The sequence below is a fragment of the Anas acuta genome, chromosome 30, assembly GCF_963932015.1.
Source record: "Anas acuta chromosome 30, bAnaAcu1.1, whole genome shotgun sequence".
Lineage (NCBI taxonomy): Eukaryota > Metazoa > Chordata > Aves > Anseriformes > Anatidae > Anas > Anas acuta.
The window spans coordinates 562,356-578,941 of record NC_089008.1 but is presented as its reverse complement, the minus strand read 5'-3'; the positions used below and the strand labels follow the sequence as shown (position 1 = coordinate 578,941).

The following is a 16,586-nucleotide window of genomic DNA, read 5'->3' as shown; positions in this document are numbered from 1 at the left end:
AACAACAGATCAGACACACACATACACAATAATACGACTGGACATCCCCAGAAAGTGCCAGTTTTGGCTTTTAGGAAGAGTGAGAGAGGAAAAAGGGTGTGTCCTCCTTTATGGGGTCAGTTTCCTTGGGCCCCTCTCAGGAGGGGCAGACAAACCTACAAAACTAAACTTATGCTGTTCAATGTCCAATACCCTTTCCAAGGCTTTTATGGTTGTCTTTCTTACCAGTTAGAGTACCAGTGAAAACACATGCTTCTCAGCAGATATCTTACAAATACTTTCATAAACTTGGTATAAATATTCGTCATGTAGGGTAAACAGCTCCTTGACAGATATATGCTCAGGCAGCAGAGGTCCATAAGCAATTTATGAGACAGACAGAATATCAGTTTTAGAGGAAATTTATTGATACTTTTTGACCCCACTTTTCAGTGGGAAAACATTTTGAGATGTGTTTTCTATCAATGTATTTATAAACAAACTTGTAGATCACTCAATGGATGAGAGAATGGTTTTGCCAAAACTTGAATTCTGTTAAGGCACACTGGTGGTTCTTTAGCACCCCAAATATTCTCTTTCTCAGCTGAATCTTACTGGCCCTTCTCCTGTGGCAAGGTGAGCATGGTCTGGTGGGGTCAGCATGGCATTCACGATGTTTCGGGCTCCTCCAGATTCTTGTTAACTGCAGAGACAGGGAAAAATGAAATCTGCTGTCAGGAATTCTGCACCAGAATTGGCACCCAGAAGTGACATGGATTCTGCTCTAGAAGAAGGTCTTCATGTTAAGTTATACTGATATATTTGGGTCTATTGGCGAAGAATACTGTGGACACCAGAGCCTTGGACTGGCCCCTCTGGAAGTTAGGTTATGGCTGCACAAAGACCAAGCTCTCACCCTGATACAAAATGCACTGCTTGATCCAGAGGACTGCAGCATGTAGTCCTGACAGAACAAGTTTGTGCAGGCCCCAGGTAAAAGCCTGCAGGTCTGCCAACACCCTACAGCCCTTTTCCTCCATAACAAAACCAACCAAAAACCCCCAAGGATTCCTTCCTTCACCTATGCAGGGCCTGTCCAGCCTTCTCTTCCAGGAAACAGAGCATGAGAAGTGAGGAGTTAAGCTTGCAGAGGTTTCAGAGAGTTAAACTTAGATATTTCTTGAGTACAGATGATAGAGAGGTGTCTCTCCCTAGACATTGTTCCAGCTGTCCGCCTCCTGCCCTCCACAGATGTTTGTCATTACCTCCTATTCCCAAAACTGTTCTACCTTCCCTTTTGCTGCCCATTAGGAACCTTGCCCTATACAAAACTCCCTTGTAAGCATCTCTCCATCAGAACCCATCCCATAGTCAGACTGTCACTGGTGTGTTTGTCTGTGCCCTGCTAATCACATCTAACCCACCACATCCACCCTAATCAGATGTTCTGTATTCCTTAGGGCTCCCTGCTTCACTCATTTTCCTGCCTCCAACAGCATCTTCCTGAGAGCAAGAGCCTTCTTGCCTTGTGATTTCCATTATGTCCCATCCAGTCCAGCCTGCTGGCTTTGCCAGAACTGCTTGACCCTGTCCCCTCATCAGTTCAGGTGTCACAGTAATGGGTGGCTTACATGCACAGACAACATCAGCATCCTCTCCATGATAGCAGTCGTGTTGACCCCATGGCCTGGCCTGACAGTCAAAGATGCTTTCTTCTGTCCCCGTGCAGTTCACATCATCCAGCCAGATGACATCTGGCCCTCGGCCGTAGCGGGCACCTCCCAGGGCTGACAGTGGAGACCCACAGCCCACCTGCTTGCACACCACTTTGGCATCCTCCATGTCCCAGTTGTCATCACACACGCTGCCCCACCGATTCTCATGGAGTACCTCAACTCTTCCAGCACACTTGTTTGGGCCATCCACAAGCCGGACTGGTCCAGTCTCAGGAACATCTACCTCTGCACAAACACCAAAAAAAAAAAAAAAAATTGTTAAGGGAGCATCTTATGTGCCCCATCCCCTGTGGAAAGTATGCCTGCTCAACAGGGGCTCAGGTGCCCCTGAGCACAATGAAGATATGCCATCAGCGTTCTTCTAATGACACCTGGGCTTTTCTGGGGTGGGAAGGAAGGACAGAAAACAAACAAACAAAAAAAAGCAAAAAAAAAAAAAAAAAAAAAAAAAAAGAAATAAAAGAAATAAGAGGCTGTAGGAAAAGGGCAGGAGGAAGTTTTTCTGGGCTTCATGGACACCTCAGGCTCTACTGGGTATCTGATTCAAGGCGTCTGTTGATCATAAGCACCCTGCCGGACAGAGGTGGGACAAGGGACCACAGTGTAGGAGAGAATTTAATGCAACCCTGGCACAGCTACATCAGTGTGTCACCACTGGTCACCTCTGCTCTGCATCACAGGGATGGCACCCAGTGATGGGATGAGTTCCTCAGCTGTGTCCCCCTGTTTCCATTAGAAAACATACACAGAACTGCACTGCACCTTTCACAGGGGCTTGGGATGATACCTGATTCAGGTTTATATACAGTAAGATCTGTCATCCTACTGCCCAGCACATGCAGGGGTGGGCTCAGAGGTGGTTACCTGAGCACACCACGCTGGCATCTTCCACGTGGTTGCAGGTGTTCTCTCCCCATGGCTTGGTTTCACATTCAGTGATAGACCCTTCTGTTCCTGTGCAGTTCACATCAGTCAGCCATATCTGGCCCTTCCCTTCTCCGTATTTTGACTCTGGGAGGGCTGATAGTGCTGTTCCACAGCCCAGCTGCTTGCACACAACCTTTGCTTCCCTTAAATCCCAGCCGTCGTCACACACAGTCCCCCAGACATCATTGTGAAGAACCTCGACTCTCCCAGTGCAGCGGTTTGGGCCATCCACCAGGCGGACTGAGGTGGAGATGGTAATCCCTGATTCTGCAGAGACATCCAGAGAGGGCATGCTCAGGAAGGCAGAAGGCTGTGCACTCATACCTTGGTATCCACCCCCCCCACATAACCTCTCCCTCCCACACTCATGGACATGGTCCACGCTCTTGTGCATGTTCTTAACCTCAAGCCTGAACTGGAGAAAAATGACCACAGAATGCCCCAGTGAGCAGACAGGAGAAAACCTTCCAGACTGGAGCCCTCTTCTAGGGTGTAAGGACCCCAAACCACCAGCAACACAAATACAGAAGGTGAGTGCTTTGTGTTCACAGAATCACAGAATTTCTAGGTTGGAAGAGACCTCAAGATCATCGAGTCCAACCTCTGACCTAAAGTCCAACCTCTGACCTAAGAGGTTAAGTCCTAGTTACTGTCCATGATTGTATCCACACTTGTAAGTGCACCCCAACACATAGCTGGCAAAAGTTGGGGGATATAAGGATTACCTGAACAGATTGCACTGGCATCTTCCCCGTGGTAACAGTTGTGATCCCCCCATGGCCTCGCCTGACATTCAGAGAGATCAGCTTCTAACCCCGTGCAGTTCACATCATCCAGCCAAATGGTGTCAAAGCCTCGTCCAAATTTGGCTCCAATGGGGGCCAGCACTGCATCCCCACAACCCAGCTGTTTGCACACAACTTGGGCATCTTTTATGTCCCAGTCATCATGGCATACGCTGCCCCACTGCTCTTCATGAAGCACCTCAACTCTCCCAGCACATCGGTCTGGGCCTCCCACCAGACGGACAGGCCCTGGCTCAGGTATGTCAGTTCCTAAAAATCGACAAAGAAAAAAAAACAACAACAACAAAAAAAAAAAAAAAAAAAAAAAAAAAACAGAGAGAAGTTTTAGAGAAGTGTCTGTGCCCTTGATCACCTGGAGAAAGCAGAATCTCCCATGATACACCAAAATTCTCTACTCACCCCTAACACCTATACCTATCAACAGCTCCCTTCCTACCTTCTGGCTTAAGAAGAAAGGTTGATGAAAGAAAAGAAAAAAAAAAAAGAAAAGGAAAAAAAATGCCTAGAAGGTGTCAGGAGAGGGATCAGACTGTCTGTGTTTAATCCCAGCTCTGTTGGACTTACGATGGCGCTTCTCTGGGTCAAAGTGGATAGGGAGATGGAGCTCAACAAACTCACTCTGCATCCCTAACCTCCTAGTTGGACAAGTCAGAAATTGCACCATAGCTTACAGAAGGGACAATGTGGCATAAAATAGAAGACATCTGGAATTTACCTGAGCACTCCACGCTGGCATCTTCCACATGGTTGCAGGTGTTCTCTCCCCATGGTTTTGCTTTGCATTCGGTGAGGGACCCTTCTGTGCCTTTGCAGTTCATGTCACTCAGCCAGATCTGGCCCTTCCCTTCTCCGTATTTTGACTCATGGGGGGCTGACAGCGCCGTTCCACAGCCCAGATGCCTGCACACCACCCTGGCCTCTCGTAAATCCCAGCCATCATCACACACAGTCCCCCAGGTATCCTTGTGAAGCACCTCAACTCTCCCAGAGCAGCTGTTTGGGCCATCCACCAGACGGATCTCAAGTTTGGTTGTGTCTACATCTTCAGGGAAGAACAAACACCCCAGAGTGAAGATAGGGAATGAGAAAGAGGGCTGTTGCTCCCCAGAAGGCTGTCCTTATTGCCAGACCAGGGGGAACAAAAGCCTGGTGTATCCTAGTATCCAAGATCTTTGATGTCTGGGAACCTGGTTTTGAGTTGGGAATGGCCAAATGCTGCAGGTGCCTTTGTGACCAAAAGTCCATTTTGAGAAACAAATTGCAGGGTTCATTTTCAACCATAATTGGAGAAGTGTAGCCACCCCAAAACTACCCCAACATTCTTTTTCTGTCTGAGTTTGCCCATGGTTAAGGCCAATGTCTCCCAACAGACACTGCTACAAGGCACTGGGATAGCAGAAGGGAAGAGAGAATTGAGTTTTCACCCTTTCCCCGGAAAAGCTCTCAGGACTGGAAAGGATTGTCTCTGTGACTCAGTCCTGCTCCAGTTATTAAACTCACAAGGCCACAAAATCTGTCTCAAAATCTGTCTCAGCCCCAGTTACCAGTCCCCTAATCACAATACCTGCCACCCCTATATCAAGAACTGATTATCTCTAGACACCATCACCCCTTTGCATGGATCTGGGGAACTCCAGTGGGAATAATTCAGTGACTGGAAAGTACAGGGGTCTAAAATATGGAACACCTTCATATTGGCTCATATAGGTCAAGGGGACACCAGGCATTCATGTAACTGAGAACAGACTCCAATATTTATGAACCATGATCCACTCTACTACAAATACTGACCTGCCAGCAGGACTCCTGTGAGGGAAGCTGAAATAGAAGAAATACAGGATGTTAGTCTGAATCAGCTCTGCAAAGTGCAGAGATTTGGGGCAGCAAAACACCAGACAGGAGGCAAGACCCTGTGAGCTCTGCTAAATCCCATCATTGTTCTCAGCCTCTTAAATCCTGCTGTCAATGGGTTTTGCTCATTTTAGAGCATTTGTGATAGAGAGTTCAGATAAGGAGAGAAAATGTGGAGAGAAATATATATATGTATGTGTGTGTACTGGGAAAAAATTATTTGGGCAGACAATGTGAAAATATCATAAGAGATCAGTTGAGACTCATCTTGTCCATACTCGGTGATCTGAAATTCTTTGTGCAGACTGATTAAATTACCTAGGCTCCTGTAATAGTCAGCAGAAAGATCTGAGTTGTGGCTGAAGCACAGACAGCTCATCCTAAGACTGGAGCCAGAGCAGTGGGTCGAACTGCATCTGGATGTGTTTGTTTCTCCCTAGAGGCTCTGGATAGGCACACAGATCTCAGCAACAGTTAGGCAAGAGGTGCACATCTGGATGAAACTGCTGAAAATCTGATAAGCTGCAAGTGCCATAGCATTGCTTCCTTTTTTTTGTAAGGACTAGACCCATTAAAGAGGCATTGCTGCTTCTGAACTTTGGGTAGACACTGGACAGAACTAACTCCAGGGCTACTGCCAGGACTGTAGACATTAATGGTAGGAATGACATGCAATTGGGACAGTTATGGGCCAAAGAATGGGGCTGTGCAAAAAAGCGTCTTCAAGGTGGAAATCTGTGAAGAGTGGTATTGCTGCCCAGAGGCTTTCTCTGGGGATTAATTAGAGGCTGAGGCAAAGTTGGGAAGGGAAAGCTTGCCAGAATCTGTTTGTCCTGGAAACTCAGGAAAAGAAGACTTTGTACTCACTGTAGAAGGTCAGAAGCAAAAAAGAGCTCAACACAAACAACGGTTTATGCTCCTACATGTAACAGCCTGGCAAGGTCCCAAGCACTGACCAACAACTTCAGGCAAAGGCAGAATTGCTGACACCAGAAGTGACATTAGCACTATTGCCCAGGTAGGTGTTTTTACCACTCACTCTCTTTTGAGCTACTTTTAAAATTCATAATTACTTCCTTCTCTCTCTAAATTCCAGTTATGTTCAGATAGCTTATCATCCTCAGTGCCTACCCATGTACTGCAACCACAGATCACCCTCTGCCCATTGCCACCAGGTCTGGTGGTTCTGTCCCTGACACATGGAAACCCACAAAGCCTGGGGACCCACAGGGGAGAAACAGGGGCACACATTTTGTGCAGTACTCATAAGGGTTCTTAAAGCTTATCTCATAAGGGTTGGAATTCAGTTCCTGAACGAGACACTACTTAAGTGTCTAGGTATTGGTGTTAGATGGGGCATCATCCAGCTGTCCACCTGTGGCTCTCTGAGATGCCAGAGTGAATCCAAGTCACCAGTTGCAGCCCTGGTAGTCTAGAGAGAGATTCACCTCACTACAAAGTAGACATGACCAATTGCATTTCACTTCCCTGCAATGTCATATATGTTTTGTGCTATGGACTATGGAAGAAGCAATGATGGAAGGGAAGGACTGTTGGTAAACTTATGACAAGCCAAAAGCGGAGGGGAAAGAATCCCACCTCACTTACCCCAGAGGCATGCCAGGAGGACGAACCTCATGTTGGTAGCAGGGAGAAACGTGTGCTCTGTGTCTCCACGGGAGAGGAGGGCAGGGAAGAGGCAGGACATGCACCCAAGGGACAGGGTATTTGAGAAGTCCCCATGGCCCTGGCTCCTCCCCTCCATCCCAAAACCACCCTCTGTGCCCCATGGCAGGTGTTCAGCAAAGTGCAAGAAGCCAAGGGGCTCTGCTGGGAAGTGACCCTTGTGCCATAAGTGTCACGTAAGCCGTAAGCCATAGGATTGTGAAACTGGGCTGTTTCGGGAATTTGCTGAGCAAAAATGTCCTCTCAGTTCAGATCTTTCTGGACCACTGATGGCAAGGATAGGGGCATCTGGTGTTTTGCAACTCATCTTCCAGGACTGGCTTCAGGCAGGAATAGGGTACTAATATATATGGGAAAACTAAATTTATCCCTTGGCACTAGTTCAGCAAGGGAGTCTGTTAAAAGAAAAAAAAAAAAAAAAAAAAAAAAAAAACTTTTCCCAGTGCTGAAAGCAGTAGCTTTATCCTAAGATGAGATTTTTTTTTTCCCTTTTTCTCCTATGTTTGTTTCAAAGAAAACTTTGTGCAATATTGTTTTAATATTTGTCTGTGTTCACAGTTTAGTTAATTTTTCTGTCAGTGTGATTACTTCTCCTAGTCTTGACAATGTCAGATACAGAAGCAGCAGGATGCTCTGTTGCTGGCAATGAAAGCCAAGCACCCAGGTCCCCTGTGAAGTTGGATCACCCAGACAGTCACATGCCCAAGCATAGAAATGATGCTACAGGGATACGATGCTGCTGCTATCATGTGTGGGATCTACTTCATACCAACTTCTTGCACTCAGATATCTTGCATGCTCAGCAGAGCTCATCAAGCACTCCTAGGAGGCGATCGCATTCATTTTTTGGATTCAGACACCACTATTGAAGATGTCTAAGCAGGGAAATGCCATCAGGCTGTCTGAGGAGGTGGATATGCCAAAAGGAGAGTGATAGATAGGAGAATCACACTGCACCCTCCACTGCTGTACAAGAGGGGCTCAGAAAATACTCCTTGCATTAAGACGAGCAACATGTGTGTGGTTGACCAGTATGACCATTGCTCAGCATCATCCCTAGGAATCCAAGAGATGGGTACAGAATAGCTCAGCTGAACACACAGAAAATATTACTGCTGAAAATACATACAGATGTCTTTAACCCCAGTGAAAAAGCTTGGTGAAAAAGCTGCAGATTATGTGCATCTTTGATATACTCCTCTGCTTAGACTGTGCAACCCAGGGACTATTTGCAACACCCCTCTGTCTTCCCCAAGCCAAGGAAGAGAGTGAAGCTGAGATAGCCTCTTGAAATGACAGACAAGGAGAGAAAATCTCTGGCAGAGATGGAGTGTAGGAACGGGTGACGACTCACAAGGAATGCAAATGAACATAGAGCTAGCAAATCCTTTCATTGCAACAGCATGTCTAGAGGATGAAAAGTGGAGGTAATAGACCAGAAAAGCAGGCCTGAATTAGTATAAATCTCAAGCTACCTGGGTCATGACTCTCAGTTGCAGACATGCATCAGTACAAATTTTATTCAGATTTTATTATTACATTTAATATCAAAGCTGTGTGTGGTGAAAGAGAGCATTGCATCCAACTGAGAGTAGCTGAGTTTCATATCCTATTGTCTGAAGACTGTTCGCATCCATCTGTTTAGTTTTGGGGTTTGTCCATCAAGCAGACTTTTTACCCTCTCCATCTTTGCTCTGTTTTCTATGTTCTGATAACAGTTGCTGCCTCACTCATGGTCTATCTCAAGCAGGCCAGCATCTGGCCAACACCTTTATCAAAGACTGATGCCTACACCCAGACACTTATGTGTGGCAGAGACCCCAGAGCCCATGGGAAGATAAGAGTGTCACACACATTACTCATAAATGAGAACCCTTCTTATAGAAGTCTCAGATGAGGTTTGTGTTTTTTTTGTTGTTGTTGTTGTTGTTTTTGTTGCGTTTGTTTTTTTTTGTTGTTTTTTTTTTTTTTTTCACAACACCCACTGATCTGCAGCCTGTTGTGCTTTGATACTGATCCTTAGGTTCTGTCTGTCTGTGTTGGCCAGTAATTCCCGATTTGTATTTGTACAGTTGATTGCTCACTTGATAGCTAAACTCAACAAACCTGTGTTCACTGATAACTCCTAGAATGTTATCTACTAGGTGACTACAAATAGAAGTATTGGCTCTCTGTTCCGTATTTTTCCAGGAACTGAACTTAGACTAAATCTTCTAAAATACACCGGGGTTGCTTCCTTCCTTCCTTCCCAGCCTCCCTTCCTTCTTTCCACACTTTCTTCTTTCCTATCATGATCATATTTTTTCTCTCATTCATCCATTTATTCATTCATTCATTCCTAAGCATACACACCAGGTCAAACCTGCCAGTTACCTGTAATCTCCCCCATCTCACAAGCATTGTTGATGACGATCATTGCCATTTCACAAAAATATTAAAGGCTTATTTTTGAAAGGATTGGGATTTCAAATTAAGATTAAAATATCTGTCTTTCCTAGGTGTACACTCAGTATTTCAACTTGACTTCCACCTTTATTGTTACTTGTAATTATTTTAGCCCTGTCAAAATAGTAAATATTTTAGTAAGAATGGAAGAAAGTGCGAAAAAATTAAACACTTGTATACACTTTCACTAGCTTCTCTTCTTCTCTGCATTGCTGGTAAACTCTTTCCTTACTCTTTCCCTTGTTGCAGATGTGATTACGCAATGTATTCTTATTACCTGCTATAACCTTTGATCTATGTATTTCATTTTCGACCGTTGGCTTTTTAATTATGACCCAATAAGCCATTCTGTCATATTCTCTCCTTAGTAATTTGGTGTGATTTTGTTCTTCTGGATGATTTTTCCCTGAACATTGTATCCCTATCACTCCTATCAGCCTGTCCCAGAGCAGCCCCCACAACCCTGGCCAGCCCCCCATATTAATTGTTCAGCATGATGCCATATGGTATGGAATACCCCTTTGGCCAGTTTGGGTCAGCTGTCCTGGTTCTGTCCTCTCCCAGTTCCTTCTGCACCCCCAGCCTAGCCCTACATCTCTAACTCCTCTGGTTTATTCTAGTTTAGTTAGTATAGAGACATTTGAGTTAGACCCCTGATGAAGCTTCCTTACTGGCTAGAGAAGCTGGAATTCCTCTGTGGTGCTCTTCAGGTGAAAGAAGTAGCTGTACCCCTCTCTACAACTTACCAAAGATCTTGGGAGTGCGTAGAGGTCCCTGCTGACTGGAAGCTAGGCAATGTTACACCCAGCCATAAAAAGGGCATGAGAGAAGACCCAGGAAACTACAGACGTGTTAGTTTGACCTCCATCGTGGAAAAGTTGTGCAGAAGATTGTCCTGGGAGCTATTGAATGACATTAAGGAACAAAGCTGTGATCAGGCAGAGTCAACATGAGTCATCAAGGGAAAATCCTGCTTTAGTAGATCAATCTCCTTCTATGACAAGGCCAACCACTTGTCAAAAAAAAAAAAAAAAAAATTGAGATGCGTTAAACACAGCATAGCCAGCTGGCAAAAAGAGGTGATTCTCCCACAGGAGAGGCTGTGAACACTTGGGTTGTTTAGTTTGGAGACAAGAAGGCCAAGAGACAACCTCATTGCTCTCTGCAGCTTCCTGAGGAAGGGATGCATGGAGCGAAGTGTCAGTCTCTTCTCCCTAGAAGCTGATCATACGATTCATGGGAATGGCACAAAGCTGCAGCAGGGGAGGTTCAGACTAGATATTAGGAAAAATTTCTTTGCTGTGAGGGTGGTCAGTACTGGAATAAGCTTTCTAGAGGGGTGGTTGATGCCTCATGACTGTCAGTGTTCAAAAGTGATGTGTTTTAATCCAGCAGGCAGCTCAGCACCAAAAAACTGCTTGCTCGCTCTCTACCAGGAGAGTCATTTACAAGGACAGGTAAAAGTGCAAGAACTCACAGGTTGAGAAAAAGACAGTTGACTAGATGAAGCAAAAGCTTTGCATGCAAGCAAAGCAAAAGAAGGAATTAGTTTACTCCTACCCATCAGCGGGCAGATGTTCAGACACATCACATAAAGCAGGGCTCATCGTGTGTAACTTACTTGGGAAGACAAACACCATCACTCCAAGTGTCGCCTTCTCCTCCTTCTTTACCCCAGCTTTTACTGCTGAACATGGTATGGGATACCCCTTTGGCCATTTGGGGTCAGCTATCCTGGGTCTGTCCTCTCCCAGCTCCTTGTGCACCCCCAGCCTCCTTACTTCCAGTACAGTATAAGAAGCTGAAATGTCCTTGACTCTGTGCAAGCACTGTTCTGTGACAACTAAAACACTGGTGTGTTATCACCACTATCTTCATCAAAAATCCAAAATCCAGTATCATACAAGTCTCTGTGTAAATAAATCATCTCTATGTCAGCCAAAACCATGGCAAGAGGTGTTTGGATAATGCTGTTAATAGTATGCTTTAACATTTATTTACCATGAAGTGCCTTGGCAGTTTCACTTGATCATCTTGATCATCAGTGCTCATGCTATCTTTCAATAATATCACCACTTTCTCAGACATGCCAGGATAAAGCTTCAGTATCATTGACATTCTTACAGTGAGAACTCTGCCATTTGTCCTTTTGTCATCAGACCTACTGCATTGGATGTTTTTCACAGTGCTTTACCAGGAAATGCTCTTTGCCTTTTTCAGGTGTAAGGATAGATGTGCTGTGTTTTTCAGATCAAAATATTTGAAATAAAGGGATCTTTTTCATGCCTTCCAGAGTTATTTTATGTAGGAAGAAGATTAGATGTGGTGGGTGTACTGGGGAGTGACAGGGAAGTGTGTGCACAGGGAGTCAGAGCTGGCCAGAATAGTGCTAGAGCTTTGAGAGGCAAAAGGAGTTTGCTACAACTGTGCTTAGCTCATCTGGGACAGGCTCTGGTGTGAGCAAAGCTGTGCTCTGGTTTTCCCTGGGGAAAACAAGTGGGTCAGTCTAGCAGAGAGGGTTGGGCAGGATTAGTGTGCATGTTTTTAAGACAGAGGGAACAGGTGAGAACTGAATCAAGTGTAAAAAGAGTTATCTCATTTGGGACCTGATATATGTGCCCTGCTGCAAGGTAGGATTTATAACTGCAGCTGGTTGATCTGAGGTGAGATGTAAGGGTATAAAAAGGTGAAGGATGCTCTCCATGTGTATGAGGAGATGCATGCTAAGACACATGAAGTGTACTCGCTTTGCATTCTCCCTCTGGAGGCTATAAAAGCACTTAGCACTTGCCCCGAGCATATATTAGTTCCTACCTGTTAGTGAGGACCCTGCATTTAGGAGTGAGTTAGGGGGAGAAAGGGTAACCATGAACTGAACTTTTTTGCTAAAACAGCTCTATTTGCTCTATTTTCTTTGGGCTCTTCTCCTGCTGGAAAAGAGGAGTCTGAGTAACTGAACCTGGAAGTAAGACATCACAGTGCATTCAGTGAGAAGTCCCAGGGAAACATCTTAGCTGGCTGCAGCTACTGAACAAGCTGACCTGATCTGTGCTCCGTGGATAGGACGTGTTTCACCTGTGTGCTCTCAGGGGTGTGCTACCCTCCTCTAGCAGCAGGAGAGTAACAAATTGGAGGGCAGGGAGATGTGTCCTACCCTGGTGGGTGCCCAGAGCTTATCTCAAGACCAAAAAAGGTTGAGGGATGGAACAGACAAGAGATGTACAACTCAGGAGGTTCAATCCCCAAGCAGAAGGGGTGCAAATTAACTGCTTGCACATTGAGGTTTAGAGACGTTTGTATCCCTGGGTCCAAGGCAGTGGCAGAAAAGAGACAGGTAGCCCTGGTGCCAATAGCTGGTTTATATCCAGTGCTCAGCTGGCTTCCGTTAGGTCTGGATCCTAATGTCTGTCCCAGGGAAAGGCCATGTTCAGGCCCTGCATCCTGTCCTGATAGATCCTGTCGAAGATCTCACTCTGTGCCACTGTGAAATGGTTCTTCCAGTCCCCGCAGATGCCTGTGGAAGGAACATTTCTGTCTCAGAGCACACCCCAGTGCACAGCCCCCCTTTCTGCTCACAGGCACAACCCCTGGGTCCAGTTACCTCCCTGAGGGGCTGTTCAAAATGAGATACCTTCCTCATGGACCCCATTCTACACTCCCAAATGCAGGTGCTGTTGCTCTCCAGACACCCTCTGTCTGTCTGTCCCCTTGGGGACACCAAAGCCCCACTGCTTCACCCTCCGTGGGCCCACCCTGCTCACCCTTCCTCAGAAACTGTCCCTTAGTCTGGTCCATGATGTCTGCAGGGAGCAGGACAGAGCTGCACATGGGGTTCTCCCTCATGGCTGAGAAGGAGGCATTTCGAACTACCGAGGAGACAGCAGCATCATCTAAATCCTGTCCCAAGAACTCGCAGATGCGTCTCACACTGCCTTGCAGGTCCTGGGGGAACAGATGGAGCCTGTTAGCACCCAGGGGCTTGTGACACATCAGCACATTTGGAGCTGGTGGGTCCGCCAAGGTCTCTACCTGTTTCAGCTCTTCATAGGTGATGAAGAAGAAGTTTTCCTGGTCCTTCATCTCCATCCAGCCTTGGACATGTTCAAACCAGGAGCCATGGGGCACTGATGGGAGACAAAAGGCAGCAGGGGCATGGGTCAGATCCTGCCAGGGTTTTATAGGGTTTGCTGACCACAACTTCCTGAAGACATCTGAACTCTGTAGAAGAAGGCAGGGAAATGGAATTTCCATCTGTTTCAGAGCCCAGCAGGGCTTTGTGGGCCTCTGGGCCTCTCTCCAGAAGTATTTTTGTGTTTGTTTGTTTGTTTTTTTTTCCTTCCTGAGCCATTCACCCCTCTTCTGGAGGAAGCTCGGCTTCACAGCCATCATCAGTGGACCATAGGAAAAGAGCCCTGAGTCAGAGGTGATGAGAGACCCCCACACACAAATGCTCTGAGCAAGCCACAAACCACACTCACGCTCTCCATTGAGAAAGTCCCTCAGGAACTGGTCAAAGGATGTGGGGTCCTCATAGCTGCTGCACATCTTGGAGAAGTAGTAGTAGGAGACAACGACATCTCGAGGATCCCGTAGGGTGTAAATAACCTGGGGTAGGGTGCATACAGGAGTGAGACACTCCTACTAAGGGAAGGTAAATTGCTGGCACTGTCACTGGCTCTATAAATTGAGGGGTCTGGCACAGAAGGATCAATGCTGTGCTCTATCACACACACCTTGGGCAGGGGTCCATGAACACACTGGTTCCCTAGAGTTATCAGAGCTTCCCCAAAATATCCAAGGATGCAAGATGTGAGATAGGGGGTTGCATATTTCCATCTGGGGGATGTGTAGGACTCCCACCCTAGGCCAACACCAAAGTTCTCACTCCCCAAGGCCTCCTTACCCCAAGATTTCCCTGATCACGGGCAGTGGCCCTCCCAGCCTCCCAGTCCCCTTCAAGCTCTGCATGGGTGCCCGTCCCACCTTGGCAGTGGAATGGGAGAAAGACTTTGGGAAGATGTGCCTAGGGAGGTGGCAAGTCAGCAGACGAGGTGAGGGGTAGCTGAGGGCTGCCTCCAGGCCCAGACGGGTGGAGAACCAAGGCATACGCTCTGAATTGAGGATGGTTTGGTTCCAGCTGGGGTGGCCATGGCTGCGAATGAGGCTCAAGATCTCAGTCATCCACACAGTGCCTGCCAGGGATAGCAGAGATGCAGGGACTTGCCTAGGGGTTTGGGATGGGTGGACCTCACCGGCACCCTCATCACCAAGGCTGTGCTCCCTAGGAAAAGGTTCTCCCTTGCCCGTGCGAAATCACTGTAGGGGAAGGGAAGAAGAAGATAGAAGGAAAAAGGAAGAACGAAGGGAAGGGGAAGGGGAAGGGGAAGGGGAAGGGGAAGGGGAAGGGGAAGGGGAAGGGGAAGGGGAAGGGGAAGGGGAAGGGGAAGGGGAAGGGGAAGGGGAAGGGGAAGGGGAAGGGGAAGGGGAAGGGGAAGGGGAAGGGGAAGGGGAAGGGGAAGGGGAAGGGGAAGGGGAAGGGGAAGGGGAAGGGGAAGGGGAAGGGGAAGGGGAAGGCAAGGAAAGCTCACCCAAAAAATTCCTGTTCCCCACCACAAGAGAAGACCCACCTTCCAAACAGCCCCTGGAGATGATTCCACAATCCTGACCTATTTTCTGCCACAGACCTTCCCCTGATACCTACAGAGCACTCCCCCAGTCTCCCCCCCGCCCCCCCACCCCCACCCCCTCTGCCACCCCTGCCATACCAGACTTGGGGTAGGTCACATTGAAGACATCATCATCCCGCACCAAGAACTCGTTGTGGGCAAAACTCAAGCTGTGCTCAGAGTTGTAGGCAGGGGGGAATTTAATGCCTTTGTACGTCACGTAGTGAACTGGCATTGTGTCCGGATAGGGACGGGGCACTGCAGCTCTGCAGCCCTACATTGGAGAGGGAGAGAGACAGGGTGCTGACTCCAAGCTAGGAAAACATCTTCCCACATAGGAGGCCCCGAAGAGGACCCCATCCATCCCATTTGCCAAACATCAGGGTAGGGGTGTGTTATGTAGTGACACACACAGACACTCTCTGATACTTCCTCTTGAGGATCGTACATCAACAGCAGGATGTCCAGATTGGGAATTGCTGGTTTATAGCGCATTTAAGAAGCCCTGGGGCTAAATTCCTGCTAATGGACCAATGTTTCTTCTTTCTCCCCTGTTGCCCCAGGTGTTTACCTGCCCTCACAGCTTGGATGGGTGTGTAGCAGTTATCTTAGCAGGATCTTGGGCAGGCCAGGGAGACAGGAGGCAGCTGGAAGCCAAAAATTCCCTGTCCGGTACCCAAGACACAGCTTTACTCTGCTGCAGGAGCTATAGGACTTCAAGGTTTCCGGGGGCTGGAGAGAGAATAAAAAGGAGAGGAAAAGTTTTCCTACCCTTGTGCTGCTGTTCTGGAGCAATGATTAACAAGCTCCAAAGTCCAGCAGCCCTCCCTTTCTTGCAGGGGGGAAGGGGGTGGGTAGAGGGGGCAGGTGCTTTGGGAGCACAGCAGAGATCAAAGCTGGTCCCCCACATCCTCTGCCCTGAACCCAGACCCCCTGCAAGAATCCCAGTTTTCTCCCATGCCCCTTTATTTTCCCATGTAACGATCCATTTTCCTCCAAATATACTATTTAAAGCCCCCAGAAAGACCCAAGGAGTCCTACTGCAGTGCCTGCATTTCTTACCATTTATATTTCCCACAGCCACTTTGAAAAATCCATTCTATTCCCATGAGCTGAAGGTCCTTTCCATCATGTCAAACTATGCTGAGATTGCATCTTAAAAAATGCTGTATCCTCCAAAAGGAGGAGAATGGAGCTCAGTGCTACTAAGGAAAAGAAAAAAGGGAAAAAAAAAAAAAATAAAAGGCAATTTAGCAAATCCACCTGTGACATTAAAAAATAACCTGCCAGGAAAAGAAGAGTTGCCTCTGCAACAATAAGGGATGGGGTAATTCTTGGTTACTCTTCCTCTTCTTCATGAAAAACTTTCTTAACTGAACAACTGAACTACAGGGAGAGGAATAGGGGAAATTCTTTTGCCAGTGAGGCATTATATGGTGCTCCACTCCAAGGACAGGGATGTTTAATGGCCTTAATTAGAAGCAAGAAAA

The 16,586-nt window shown here is 47.0% G+C and overlaps 3 protein-coding genes across 5 annotated transcripts in view; 1 reads left to right on the top strand and 2 right to left on the bottom strand.

The window, feature by feature from the left end:
• Positions 1-385: 385 nt before the first annotated feature.
• Positions 386-7,040, bottom strand: LOC137846111 (CD5 antigen-like). Its single transcript, XM_068663798.1, has 7 exons — positions 6,908-7,040; positions 5,240-5,266; positions 4,164-4,490; positions 3,368-3,697; positions 2,580-2,909; positions 1,611-1,940; positions 386-682 (listed from the first exon to the last, which is right to left on the bottom strand). The coding sequence occupies exons 1-7, from the start codon at positions 7,005-7,007 to the stop codon at positions 648-650; spliced, it is 1,479 nt and encodes a 492-aa protein (XP_068519899.1). The 5' UTR covers positions 7,008-7,040; the 3' UTR covers positions 386-647.
• The window catches only part of LOC137846120 (uncharacterized), a 25,092-nt gene continuing 14,142 nt past the window's right edge, over positions 5,637-16,586 (top strand). The window contains exon 1 of the mRNA XM_068663836.1: positions 5,637-6,317. The gene's annotated coding sequence lies outside the window, so the exon portion shown is untranslated. The remainder of the gene's footprint in view (positions 6,318-16,586) is intronic.
• On the bottom strand, positions 12,661-15,891 carry SULT2B1 (sulfotransferase family 2B member 1). 3 transcript variants are annotated; one of them, XM_068663818.1, is made up of 7 exons: positions 15,868-15,891; positions 15,196-15,370; positions 14,414-14,622; positions 13,909-14,035; positions 13,460-13,554; positions 13,192-13,372; positions 12,661-12,944 (listed from the first exon to the last, which is right to left on the bottom strand). In XM_068663818.1, exons 2-7 carry the CDS (start codon positions 15,329-15,331, stop codon positions 12,829-12,831), a joined length of 864 nt encoding a protein of 287 aa, XP_068519919.1. In that variant the 5' UTR covers positions 15,332-15,370; positions 15,868-15,891; the 3' UTR covers positions 12,661-12,828. The 3 variants fall into 3 exon arrangements, with proteins under 3 accessions (XP_068519919.1, XP_068519918.1, XP_068519920.1); XM_068663817.1 differs by lacking the exon at positions 15,868-15,891 and adding an exon at positions 15,668-15,855; XM_068663819.1 differs by lacking the exons at positions 15,196-15,370; positions 15,868-15,891 and adding an exon at positions 15,668-15,828.